Below are 13,481 nucleotides of genomic sequence, written 5' to 3'. Positions count from 1 at the left end.
GGCTTAGCACCCAAAGGAAGGAAGGCCCCCCCACTTTTAAACCCTTCTTTTCACTGCTCAGTACTTCAAAATAATAGCCACTTGGTCCATGAAGCGCCCTGCTACTATAGTGTTTGAACGCAGGAGATCATAAAACTAGAGGACCACAAGATGTGGCATGTTTAAGCCAGACTAATCACTATTCACAATAATTAAGTGTAAAGATATCTGTTTTCTACCTCACTTAAGTAAGTTATGGTTTAACGCAACAGTGTAACTCCAGTGGGACAAAATCACCAAAACCTGATGCATCGTGAGTGACACTGTGAATCCCTATACTAAATTCCTCTATGTTTTATCACAAAATCAATCAGATTTCACCAGGCTCTTTAAAAATATCAAAAATTTAATAGACTCAGATGATGTGGTTGAATGGCTTTTATTTGCTTCTCCGGTATAAAAGATGGAACATAAACAACATGATGTTAAGTTGCAAGACTACAAACTGGAAGATGAATGGGATCACTTTAGTAGGAGGCCATGGTGCTCTGTAGCCAATCCTGGAATATGCAAACCTATCAAAAAAATACACAAAAAACAAAAGGAAATGACAACAGTTCGAAAAGTTGTTTGTAGAATATAGATTGAAATTTAACTTCACCAGTGCTTGAAGTGGAAAAAAATAAGTGCCGGTAAATAAAAAAGATTGCCCTTCCTTTCAGACTTACCTTGGTGTAGACGCCGGGGTAGTTCTTCTCAGCACAGCCGTAGCCCCAGGACACAACACCCTGCAGGACATTGTTGCACACAACTGGGCCACCGGAGTCACCCTGCAAGTTTAAGTGAAATAAATAAAAAAGCTAAGGGTCACAAAAAAATGGAATATTCCAATAAAGAAATCCTTATATATGACAGCATATAATGTTAGGCTCAAAGTGGCGGTATGTCTGAGGGGTCACACGGTTTCCATACCTGGCAAGAGTCCTTGCCTCCCTCCAGGTATCCAGCGCAGAACATGGAGTTGGTGATCATGCCGGGGTAGGAGTTTTCGCAGTCCGTCTCAGAAAGGATGGGGAGCTGCAGACACTGCAGCTTGTTCTTATCAGCAGCTGGAGGCAAGAAATCAAAGATGGTCACAAGGCTCATGGAATGAGATCGACTGAACTCGAGGAACAGACTAAGGATATTGCGTGAAATCAGCATACTCTCAGAATATACTCAAAGTACATGTTGTGCACAATAAAAGCCAAAGATCAGTGTCACCACTCACTGGAGCTCATGGTGCTTCCCCAGCCAGAGACTGTACACATGGTGCCAGCAGGGGCGCAGGCGGTGGGCAGGGCAACGGGCTGGACAAACTCGTTGAGGATGGCCGGCTTGCTCAGCTGGATCAGCATGATGTCGTTGCTGATAGTGTAGGGGCTGTAGTCGGGGTTGCGGATGACACGGGAGGAGCGGATGAACTGCTCATTGCCCTCGTTCAGCTTGATGTTGTGCTCACCAAGACGCACCTCCACGCGGCTGGAAGGGGGAAAGCGTGTTACTGTATACGAGATTGACTTGGGTCTTCCTTCACTGAAGCCATGACAAACAGTCTTTCTACAGTGTAGAAGGAGTCCAATTAGTCTAGGACTAGTCCAATAAGACTACTAGTCTGTTGCTAGGCAAGCCAGTCCCTCTACAGCGTGGAGGAATCACTTCATTCAACAGTGTAGGAGGACCGGCTTGTCCGGCAATCAGAGTTACACTTTGGAGCTGGCTAGTTAGTGAGAAAAAGTCACTCACGACTTGTAGCAGTGAGCAGCAGACACCACCCAATCTTTGCTGACCAGGGAGCCGCCGCAGAAGTGATAGCCAGAGTTGAGGGAGACCGTATGGGGCTGGGAGTGGGCTTCACACTCATACCCCCCAACAATCTTGTCCTCCTCAGCAACTAAGTGAGAAAGGTTATATTTCATGTTTTCACGTTGTTCATGTCATGTCCCTCCTATTATGTTTCATGTGCCATTACAGCCTCAAACAGACTGGGTAATGAGAGGGATACTCACAGACAGCTCCGAGGAGCAGAATAAAGACCAGAGACCTCATGGTTGCTTTGTGATACTGCTGCTGATAGGACTTCTCCCGGACCCCTGGTTTATAGCTGTGACCAGAGGACTGGAGGCCTCCTGATTGGTCGCCTCCTGGTTGGTTATTCATTGCCAGAGTTCTCAAAAAATTTGCTTGTCCTGTGAATAAACATTGCTATCTTCAATCTTTGAGAATGGCTTAAGTCCATTCGAAAAAAGCTTTTCATGGCTGACGTCTCCTGTTTGTATTAATTAAACATTTAAATTCAAAATGAATGCAGAGGTTCTTATAACACCAAATCTCTATATTATTCAGATTATGTTTTGTTTAAGCTGTCATAAAGATAGCTTATTTGTTTTTTTATGGACTAGGAAATGGGAAATATTAGTATAGATATGACCACAATACATTTAATTGAAAGAGATTCTGAAAATGGATTAATGAAGAACTAAATATTTTCTTCTTCTTCAAAACATATAAAACAATGTACCACTCTGTTTAATCCGTTCAAAAGAGTATGATATATATTGTATATTGTATGAGTATATTGTGAGGATTATTTTGAGAATTAATAATACTCGAGACAAATTTTTAGACACCAATAATTCAATGGAAATGATGATGTAAAATCTCCCAGTGAGGACTGATTGTGATTGTTCAAGGTCTAATCTGTTGACCCAAAACTGAAATTGAGCATAGTATTTACTTATCTACTAAAATGCACTTTTCTTGTTTCCTTCTTTATTATAACTATTTAATAACATTATATTCATGTAAAATGCTCTGTGTTGCATGTTGTGTATGAAAGTTGCTTTACAAGTAAAGGTTATTATTATCATTATTATTATTATTATTATTATTATTTTTATTTTTATTTTTTTATTTTTTATTTTTTATTTTTTTATTTATATTATTGTTATTGTTATTAAAATATATATATTTAATTGTGGACAACATTATGCTGTAACATTAAGAAGAGATCATTACTATGTTTTCCAAATAGCATAACTACATTATTCTTGCTTCACTAGAAATAGTTCTTCTAGTTTCTAGATGGAGAAAACAAATAGAAGCAGGGCCTCTATATTTAGAAATTTGGAAACACACTATCACACACCTGTCCGGTTCTCATACTGTTCCATTTACTGTGTTAACATTTGCTTTAAATGTTTGATTTGATGGATCAGGCAAAAGTAACTTGTGTAAAAAAAGAAGTGCTGATGCAAAACACTTTCAATTTATATTTTCATTTTAATCCAGTCACGTTGTTGAGCTGCAAGTCCTGCTGATCAATTTACTTCTATTACACATTGAAATGTTTATTTTTAATGATAGATATAAAAGTGTTGTTGTTAGGAAGGCTTTTTGTTAATGTAGTCCTACTTATATCAGCTGGCATGAGCTCTGGTAAACCTGAATATATTCTCAAAAAGTCTAATGCACACTTTCGTAAATTATGTTTTGGGGTAAGGAGAACTTTACACACTGCAAGTCCACCAACTCCAGTTCAAAGCACTATTAGGTTGGTAAGATGAAGGTTTAGTTTTTGTTTCAGGTTCTGCTGGCCCCCACCCCCAAAAAATGTGTTTTTTAACAGTTTACAGTAAAAACATAAAAAAATAAAAACACAAGTGACTCAACTCCTAAAACAATGTAAATGTACCTGAATTCTTGCTGTAGAAATGATGTTTTTTTTAAATGTAATTTTTTGGTTTGGTTTAATGTCATTGCTGCTTTTACATAAAAGAGAGGGGCTGTGGGAGTACGTTTTGTTCTTCTAGTTTCTAGATGGAGAAAACAGGTAGAAGCAGCGCCTCTATATTTAGAAAATTGGAAATACACTATCACACACCTGTCCAGTTCTCATAGTGTTCCATTTACTGGGTTAACATTTGCTTTAAATGTTTGATTTGATGGACCAGACAAAAATAAATTGTGTGTAAAAAAAAAAAGTGCTGATGCAAAGCACCTTGAATTTATATTTTAATTTTAATCCAGTTGCGTTGTTGAGCTGCAGTCCTGCTGATCGATATTCACATATTATATCCCCTTCACATAACGAATGTCCAGACAGTACGACTGCAAAAACAGTGACCACCTAATTAATCTCGTATTGAAAACTGCAATGAGTTAAGAAAGGTCAGTGGGTTGTGGTCAGTATAGACAGGTACGCTACTGCCACCAGCATACACGTCAGTCCCCAGATCATCAGCCGGCATGAGGACGGACACCGCACCTACTGTACGTACAGGAGCTGGCATCCACATACATTTTAAATGGCCTGTCAAAGTGCGGGGCGGCCAGAAAGGGAACACTGCAGAGAAGTGTTTTTACCTGTTCGAATGCTTTTTGACAGACCGGGGACCAGACAAATTTTGCCTTTCCCTTTAGTGAATCAGTGAATGGTGCCACGACCGTCCAAAAGTTTCTGCAAAAAACTCGGATAATAGCCAACGAGGCCTAGAAAACATAAGCTCTTTGTTTGTTGTTGGGACTGGATACTGCTACTACGGTCTCAACTTTTGCACTGACAGGACGCACTTTGCCTTGCACACCCACTCGGCCTCGGTAGGTGACGGTTGCCCTTGCAAAGTCACACTGAGCAAGGTTTACCATGAGCCTCGTCTCTGTTTAGCTCCCAGACACGTTTTAGGGGAGTTTGCCAGGTGTCTGAGTAAACCACTACGTCATCCCTGTAAACTGCACACCCTTGCAAGTTATCAATAACACAGGTCATAAGACGCTGGAGCGTAGTTGGCACATTCCGAATTCCAAAAGCAATCGCAGAGTAGGAAGTTAGAAAAGCGGCTACTTCAAGTGCTCGCTGGGGCAAGGGAACCTGCAAATAACCTTTTGGAAGATCAAATTTGCTGATGAACTTCCCCGAGCCCACCTGATCTACACAGTCATCCATCCTGGGAATTGAGGCTTAGTGACCTCGTATTAGTCGTATTATCCGACTTTGGAAAGCAAGCAAAGCAGGCATGGTGACGACCAGCTGGAAGAATGCAATACCGTTTTCCAGCATATCATTCACCTCCGCATCCAGGTACTTAAGCTTATCTGCATTTACACGACAGAATCGTTGTTTAATTGGTTCAGCGTCTCCAACGTCAATATCATGCTCAATTAAGCGAGTGCGGCTCGGTGTATCACCAAACAAACATTGAAAACTCTGGATCAGCTGAACCAGTTCGACACGTCGCGACCCAGGCAAATGAGCCAACACCTCATCTATGTCTATGGGACATAGATGAGGTGTTGGCTCATTTGGGAGAGTTTCTCAAGCGGCCGTGCGACAAGGCTGGGTCGGATGTCCCCAGACCGTCTTCATCACACCCCGGCACGCTGGAAGGAGACTCCGCCAGCACTGGTGTGGCCACACCAGCTGCATGATGCTGGCCAACATCTGGTTGGGAGAGAGAGATGGCTTAACATGGTTTAACCAAATTTACACTACATAATTGAGTAGGCTTTCTACCACAAGGTGTTGAAACAATGTAATTATGCTCCGGGATTTGTTTTAACACTGTGTCTGGGCCTGTGAATCTTAAAAAGGTGTATTAACAATGGAGAGCAGGGCAAGTCTCCAAGGCTAAAAATTTGACTATTCATACATTTGGACCCATATCAAAATGTTCCATCTAAAAGCCAGCGGGCGACATGTAAGGCAGAACAAATTAGGACAAAACAAACACCAGCAGTAGCCAATCAAATGCCAACGCTACATACTGTACACTTGAGTACAAAATGGACCAAAAGGCCGGAACGAGCTCCCAATTTGACATGACCTGGCTCTGAAGCCGTGACAAAAAAGAAGGGGACACAGGCGGAGGGCGAAAAACAATTCATTTATTATTATGAAAAATACAATCCTGAATACAAAATAAACTAAGAATACGATGGGATGTGATTATCACTTAGGTCAGAAGTGAAGGTGCGTGTATGCGTGCATGGAAGGTGTCGTGCGAGGGAAAAGGTGTTGACTGGCTGAAAACAAAACAACAATGCGCAAGGAGGAAGAGAGCCCCTCGGCCTTAAAGGCGCCGTTTAATAGTGTGGGAGCACTGGGCCCAGGTGCTTCCAACTAGAATGAGCAACACTCCACCCTCCAGGTACCTGCTGCATTATAGAAACAAAAGACATAGAATATGAAAACAAGGCAGGGGACCATCACAACATGGAGTTGGTTTCGCTCGAAAATTTGAATGCACACTTTCTTAAATTAAGTTTGGGGGCAGGGAGAACGTTATACACTGCAGGTCCACCAACTCCAGTTCAAAGTAGTATTAGGTTGGGAAGATGATGGTTTATTTTTTGATCCAGGTTCTGCTGGCCCCACACAAAATGTGTTTTTTATTTGTATTGTTCACAGGAATATTTTTCAAATAAAAACGTAAGTGACTGAACTCATAAACCAGTGTCGATGTACCTGAATTCCCTCTATATAAATTATAGTTTCAATTCATTCAATTTTTTGGTTTGGTTTAATGTCATGTGTGTGTGTGTGTGTGTGTGTGTGTGTGTGTATGCGTGTGTGCGTGTGTGTGTGTGTGTGAGTCTGTGTATTTCTGTGTTTCTGTGTGTATGTTTCTGTGTCTGTGTGTGTTTCTTTTGTGTGTTTGTGTGTGTGTGTGTGTGTGTGTGTTTCTGTGTTTGTGTACGTGTTTCTGTGTGTTCTGTGTGTGTGCCTGTGTGTTTCTGTTTGTGTGTGTAAATACGCATGGCAAAGAAAAACATGAAAAAATGATTTTATTTCAAGTTATTTAATGTCATAAGCTTGATCTCTGCTAGAAAAGACAGACAGCCCTTGACGTTGAACCACTGGTCCAATGGCCTGATAAATCTAATTGCTGGCCATGGTGGTCTCCAGCCACTCAGTGAAAGTGCAGACCTGAAAATAGAAAACCAAAAATTAAATGTTTTACATGTTTTCAGTTGAAATTCACTGCATATTTAAAGGTTTTGATTGGCTGTTCTGAGCCTCTTTACCTTGGCGTAGACTCCAGGGCTGTTCGGCTCAGCGCAGCCGTAGCCCCAGGAGACGATACCCTGCAGTGTACCGTTACACACCACTGGACCACCAGAGTCACCCTGCACCAGGTAGAGACGAGAGGAAGGGATGAAAAGCAGAGAAACTTTAGGGAAACCGTTTTGCCAAACATGAATCAGAGATGTAAAGGGGGAGGGCGCGAGGTGTGTACCTGGCAAGAGTCCTTGCCTCCCTCCAGGTATCCGGCACAGAACATGGTGCTGGTGATCATGCCGGGGTAGGAGTTGTCGCAGTCCGTCTGAGAAAGGATGGGGAGTTCCAGACACTGCAGCTTGTTCTTATCAGCAGCTGGAGGTAAGGGACCAAAAGATTGTTAGAAATTGTTAGAAAATTCCAGAGCCCGGCCGGGCTGTCACTTTACCCAGTGTCGGTGTCACCACTCACTGGGGCTCATGGTGGTTCCCCAGCCGGAGACTGTACACATGGTGCCCGCGGGGGCACAGGCGGTGGGCAGGGGCACAGGCTGGACAAACTCGTTGAGGGTGGCGGGCACGCTCAGCTTGATGAGCATAACATCGTGGTCCAGGGTGTAGCGGTTGTATTTGGGGTTGCGGAAGACGCGGGAAGATCTGATGAACTGCTCAGATCCTTCGTCCAACTTGATGTTGTGCTCTCCAAGACGCACCTCCACACGGCTGGAAGAGGAAAAGAATGTAATATGTGAGATTGCAATCGGTGTTCTTCAGGGAAGAACCAACAAACAGTCCCCCTACAGCATAGCAGGGCTTTCTTCAGTCCTTCTACAGTGAAGGATGACTTCCTTTAGCGCTTCTTCAATGTAGGAGGACTGGCTTTTCCGGCAATAAGAGTTCCATCTAAGAGCTGGTCAGTGAGTCAGATACAATTCTGCGAGGAAAAGTCACTCACGACTTGTAGCAGTGGGCGGCGGACACCACCCAGTCTGCGCTGACCAGGGAGCCACCGCAGAAGTGGTAGCCAGAGTTCAGAGACACCTGATGGCTCTGGGAGTAGGGCGTGCACTCATGCCCCCCGACAATCTTGTCCTCCTCCGCAACTGCGAAACAAAAATTGTAGAGGCATTCATTTGCTAAAATTGTGGTAAAATTGTGTAGAAATTGACTCTTCAATGTATCCCAATATAAAATGCTCACTTACAGGCCGCTCCAATGAGCAGAATGAAGACCAGAGACCTCATGGTTGCTGTAGGATCTTTCTCGATGAGACACTTTCAGTCGGTAGTGTCGTTTATATGCACAAATATTGGAACATCCCTCTCCGATTTAGCTGCCGGATTGGTCAAATCACAGCCAATCAAAATCCCAAACATTGCATTAAACAGGCGCTGTAGAGGGCTGCAGTCTAAGCACCAGTCATCACTGGTTTGGAATTTTTAATCTTTAATCCTCTCGGACAGGTGTATTATTCACATCACATCACATGGCACCAATTCTGTGTTACTTTTTCTTGGTAAAATGTTACTTCTTTAGGTGGGAACAAAAGAGAACATTACCAGTATATTATTCATGTTGTATGAGTTCAAAGTCACAATTTCTTAAATTGACCTCAGTAGATCTTACAAATTTCCTTAGGATTCCCAATAGATGAATCGCATTAATGTTAATCGGGCAGCATTACGTTTCTGAAACATTAATATCAATAATTCATTTTCTTGGTGCGCTTCAAACACAACAAACAGTTTAGTTAAAACGTATTTACTCAATTTTAGCTAGACAAAGGATCTCAACGTTATTCTGAAGGGATAAATAGCATTTTCAAGTGTGCACACATGGACAGAACATGTTCTTTCTGTCGCTGCTTGTTTCCTTCTATAAGACTGCTGTGCTGTGGTATCGCTGTGCCACAGTGATTTTACTCTCACGATGAGGTTCTGGGTCCTGAAATCCAACATGTTTGGCGATGATCAGCTCATAAAGAGCGACATCTTCACTTCACTTCACTTCACTTCTCCAGAAGTGCGTCCAATCTGCATTATCTGTTTCAAGTTGGTTTGGAGAATTAAAATCCCTATTGACCCAAACGAGTTGCAGCTTGGCTGGGCCTCAAAAACATATTCCCTCAATCAGCTGACAGGACAGTAATAAGAGATACACTGTGAAACATTTTCAAGTGTGACACGCACTCAAATATTACAGAGATGCTTCCAGCCATAAAATAAAACAAACTAGAGGGACTATTTCTACGGACCAGGATAGGACCCCTGTTTTGGATTTAACCGAAGTAACTATTTATTTATGTCCTTATTCTAATTTAAATTCACACCGATTCAGAACCTACGAGGTGTTATTCTTTGAGCTGGTGTGTTTCGGGACACGTGGGCTGGTTCCCCTTCGACAACAGCCCCGTCACAGCGACGTGTGAAACGAACCATCTGCACCGCTGCGTTCAGGGGCACGACTCTATGCGTGTCAAGGTTGGGAAGTATATGAATTACATGGCAGAAAACTCACAAAGCATAGGTCCATTAAAAATACAATGTACACCATATAAATATGGTCTGAATCACAGGATCAGTATCAATATCTAGCTGTGGGTACAGTAGTATAGATAATATGGACTCCATACTGTACAGTTGGAAAATCTCAAAACTATCCAGTTCAGTCACATATTGCAAAATCAGCGTTTTGCACACAACAGTCACATAAGTTCAAGCGATCACAAGTGTCTTGAGGAATATCAACAGTTAAAACTTTTATATCATCCGGAACAGTGGGTGACTCTAAATTGAAGTTTATTTGCATTTCACTCCATTCAGTGTTAGAACAAAGATTTTAACAAGTCTGGTGCCCTGGGGTTGAGCTGAACTTTGAAGCGCATGGCCTCGTATATGAAAACAGAAATATGCAGTTTCCATAAAGATGATATTGTGACGATTAGCCTGACTTTCCTTATAACATACAGTGATGACTGTGATACTTGTCCTGAGTGATGGATAGAATAGGAGTATTCTAAACTATTGGCTTCAGGATATCTCCATAATCATATGCAGACATTATAGCGGATTCCATTTAGCTTATTTATCTTTTTTTAGGGGAGAAATGCCGATATAAAAATCAAGACTTCCAAATGAATTTCGATGGACAGTAAAACAAATGACACAAACTATTTTTGTGTGTGTCCTTTTTGGTCATTGATCAGTGCAAATCCTCTGTTTGTGCGGGAAAACCGTCGTCTATGATCGGATTGGTTGCCATTGGTCGGTGGGGAGGGTCCAATAGGGGGAAAGGTGCTGAGACCATCCCTATAAATCAGAGGTCAAGGTGTAGTCCCCTTCACAGGATCCCACAGCAACCATGAGGTCTTTGGTGTTCGTTCTGCTCATCGGAGTGGCTTGTGAGTATAAGACTAAAATCTAAACTGAGGATCAATGAGAAGAGTATTAAACTAATGTAAAGAGTAGACTGATCAGATTTCCTTAATGTTTGGTCTTCCGGCTAATTCCAGTTGCCACAGAGGACGACAAGATTGTTGGAGGGTATGAGTGTAAACCCTACTCCCAGCTCCATCAGGTGTCTCTGAACTCTGGATATCACTTCTGCGGTGGTTCCCTGGTCAGCAAGGACTGGGTGGTGTCCGCCGCCCACTGCTACAAGTCGTAAGCCAATTCTAGTGATGGAATTCAGTGTTATTTAGCAGACTAAATTCCCTGAAGTTAAATTCACCCAAAGTACATATAAATCTGTCATCAGTTATCAGGGTTTAAAATGGAATCATTTTCATCACAAAACCTCACTGAATGTTTTATGTTTTACGTTTTATGAGAAACCTGCCTCTCTGCAGCAGGTTCTCACTGTGCTTGAAGGCAGTCCAATGGGGAAAATCATTGAACCTTAAAAAATGGGAAACTTGCATAAAAGTCAGACAGTCATTAAATTTCATAGATGAAGAAAAAAGGCAAAACGTACATTTTCACAGGTTTTTATTGAATATTTTGCACGTCCGCAATTCAGGTCTTTTGGCTCCGTTCCATTTTGGATGTTCAGCGCCACAAGTTAAACAACTGTGTTATTAATGTTAAAAAAACAAATACACTTAAAGACGCATGGGAATAGTCCCCTGTTTTCAAAAAGGATATTTATTGCTTTAATAAGATTTAGATGTTTGCCACATTGAACTGCATTTAAGCACAGGGAGAAGCTGCAGCAGAGTGGTAAGTTTCTCAATACTGAAGCGCTGAGCAAGGTTCTTAATGATAGAAACCCATCCCAACCTATCCTTTAACCGCTCCTTCCAGCCGTGTGGAGGTGCGTCTTGGCGAGCACAACATCAGGCTGACCGAGGGCAGTGAGCAGTTCATCCGCTCTGCCCGTGTCATCCGTCACCCCAACTACAGCTCCTACAACATCAACAACGACATCATGCTGATCAAGCTGAGCGAGCCCGCCACGCTCAACGAGTTCGTCCAGCCTGTGGCCCTGCCCACCGCCTGCGCCCCCGCGGGCACCATGTGCACAGTTTCTGGCTGGGGAAACACCATGAGCTCCAGTGAGTAAAGCCTAGGCCTCAGGGAACTTCATCCCAATGAAAACTTCTGTCCTTAACTTCTTGCTTCTCAGCTGCCGACAAGAACAAGCTGCAGTGTCTGGACCTCCCCATCCTCTCCGAGAAGGACTGTGACAACTCCTACCCCGGCATGATCACTGATGCCATGTTCTGCGCTGGATACCTGGAGGGAGGCAAGGACTCCTGCCAGGTACTCACTCACCTGCAAGGGTCCCCATCCTCCACCATCTTCACATGCATACGCATCGGCATAGAAAAGGAAGATTTTCCAAATCATAAGTGAAAACTATGTTTTTTCTAATCATAAAAAAACATGATGTTCTTTCTCTTGCAGGGTGACTCTGGTGGCCCCGTGGTGTGTAATGGAGAGCTGCAGGGTGTCGTGTCCTGGGGCTACGGCTGCGCCGAGAAGAACCACCCTGGAGTCTACGCCAAGGTTTGTCAAATTTCTGGAATGAAAAAATCTGGAGCTAGACATGAGGGGAGGAAGTGTTATATTCCAGGAGTATATTTTCAGTCCTGCACTCCAGCTCACATTCAGGGTTCATACATGGTGGTGTGATTTTTTGGTTTCCTTTCCCAGCAAAAGGAGATTACTTTAACTCTGGGCCGGAGTTTATTCCATAGTCACACATGTGTACTCAAATTGAGCTCAAACTGAGAGAAAAACTAGGAATTAGGCATTTGATATAATGCTTTCATGTTGAGAGAATGCAATGTGTTTACTGAACTGTGAAAAGGTTCCTCCATTTATCTGCCGACTCTCTTTGCAGGTTTGTCTTTTCAACGACTGGCTGGAGTCCACCATGGCCAGCTACTGAGCTGCCACCATCCTGTTCCCCACGCTACCACCTGTAGATTATTTTACCTTCAATAAAGTCGCATGACATTCTAAATCCTACATCATCCAGTATTTTTTCTCTTATTTTGTTGATTAAATCTTGCATTGAACATTGCTGTGTTTCGATTCTTAAAGCACCACTATGTAACTTTTGGTATTCGGGATTTGGCGCAAATGCACTTTTACACCACTTTCGTAAAACTCGGTCTGGTGTCTGAAAATATAATATTTTACCAAACAAATTCAAACCTTATTGGTCCTGTTTCAATAACAGTTTATATCACAAACGCAAATATAATGTACACCTAGGTTACAGCGCCCCTTGCACGGAACTCGCCGCTTCAGCAAGCACTCAGTCCACAGCTCCCCCAGAGCCTCTCCCGGGGCTCCAATAGCCATAGGGAGAGAGGGTACAGGGATCCCCTGTGGCTCCCTGCTACTGGTGTAGGTACCAGATGTGCTCAGCCTGCCAGATCGGCTCTCACATGAGTCAGGGGGTGCCAGTGGGCCAGTGCTGCACGCCGGCTAGTGCCGGGTGCTCCACAGGCCCGTCTCATCCGCACAGCTGGGGAGGGAAAAAACACGAATAACCGGATCCAAATATCAAGGATGTAACGTGGTGCTGTAAAGCGTAACAAACTTTTCCCGCATTTTTGTACCCGACCACCAAAGTCATATTGTGCAAGAACAGGCGTTCAGGGCGGTGGGTGGGAATGAAAGAGGTGCCATTCTCTATATTACAAGTCAGCGTACCATCAAAATGATGTTGAAGCTGGTAAGGTAAAAAAGTGACATAATGTTGCTTTAATGCTCGTGTCGCCAAATGTCATTTTTATCATAGCACAATAAAAGCAGAAATCACTCACGTTTGTTTGATAAATTATACAGAGAAACATTTTCACCATTCACCATTTGTTCATCATTAATTTAAGTAATTAGTTGTAGTCATTTTTGCAAATGTTTTATTTATAACATTAGTTCATTACATTTGGTAAGGGGAAAAGGGGCAGTTATTGAATTTGTTTCTCCCATTTCCATTCCTGTTTTTGATGCATC

General features: G+C 42.8%; 3 protein-coding genes across 3 annotated transcripts; 1 reads left to right on the top strand and 2 right to left on the bottom strand.

The window, feature by feature from the left end:
• Positions 1-506: 506 nt before the first annotated feature.
• Positions 507-2,082, bottom strand: LOC307233875 (trypsin-1-like; the record flags this gene model as incomplete). The annotated part of the gene is made up of 6 exons (XM_080005332.1): positions 2,028-2,082; positions 1,765-1,912; positions 1,250-1,500; positions 952-1,088; positions 708-809; positions 507-554 (listed from the first exon to the last, which is right to left on the bottom strand). The coding sequence occupies exons 1-6, from the start codon at positions 2,065-2,067 to the stop codon at positions 507-509; spliced, it is 726 nt and encodes a 241-aa protein (XP_079861458.1). The 5' UTR covers positions 2,068-2,082.
• Positions 2,083-6,895: 4,813 nt separating this feature from the next.
• On the bottom strand, positions 6,896-8,277 carry LOC307233873 (trypsin-1-like; the record flags this gene model as incomplete). Its single annotated transcript, XM_080005330.1, has 6 exons — positions 8,219-8,277; positions 7,970-8,117; positions 7,487-7,737; positions 7,254-7,390; positions 7,042-7,143; positions 6,896-6,943 (listed from the first exon to the last, which is right to left on the bottom strand). Exons 1-6 carry the CDS (start codon positions 8,256-8,258, stop codon positions 6,896-6,898), a joined length of 726 nt encoding a protein of 241 aa, XP_079861456.1. The 5' UTR covers positions 8,259-8,277.
• Positions 8,278-10,362: 2,085 nt separating this feature from the next.
• LOC307233874 (trypsin-1) lies at positions 10,363-12,405 on the top strand (the record flags this gene model as incomplete). Its single annotated transcript, XM_080005331.1, has 6 exons — positions 10,363-10,414; positions 10,526-10,676; positions 11,316-11,566; positions 11,638-11,774; positions 11,919-12,020; positions 12,358-12,405. Exons 1-6 carry the CDS (start codon positions 10,375-10,377, stop codon positions 12,403-12,405), a joined length of 729 nt encoding a protein of 242 aa, XP_079861457.1. The 5' UTR covers positions 10,363-10,374.
• Between the last annotated feature and the right edge of the window lie 1,076 nt (positions 12,406-13,481).

This window comes from Zeus faber (genome assembly GCF_960531495.2).
Source record: "Zeus faber genome assembly, chromosome: 8".
Lineage (NCBI taxonomy): Eukaryota > Metazoa > Chordata > Actinopteri > Zeiformes > Zeidae > Zeus > Zeus faber.
This window is presented reverse-complemented; position numbering and strand designations above follow the sequence as displayed.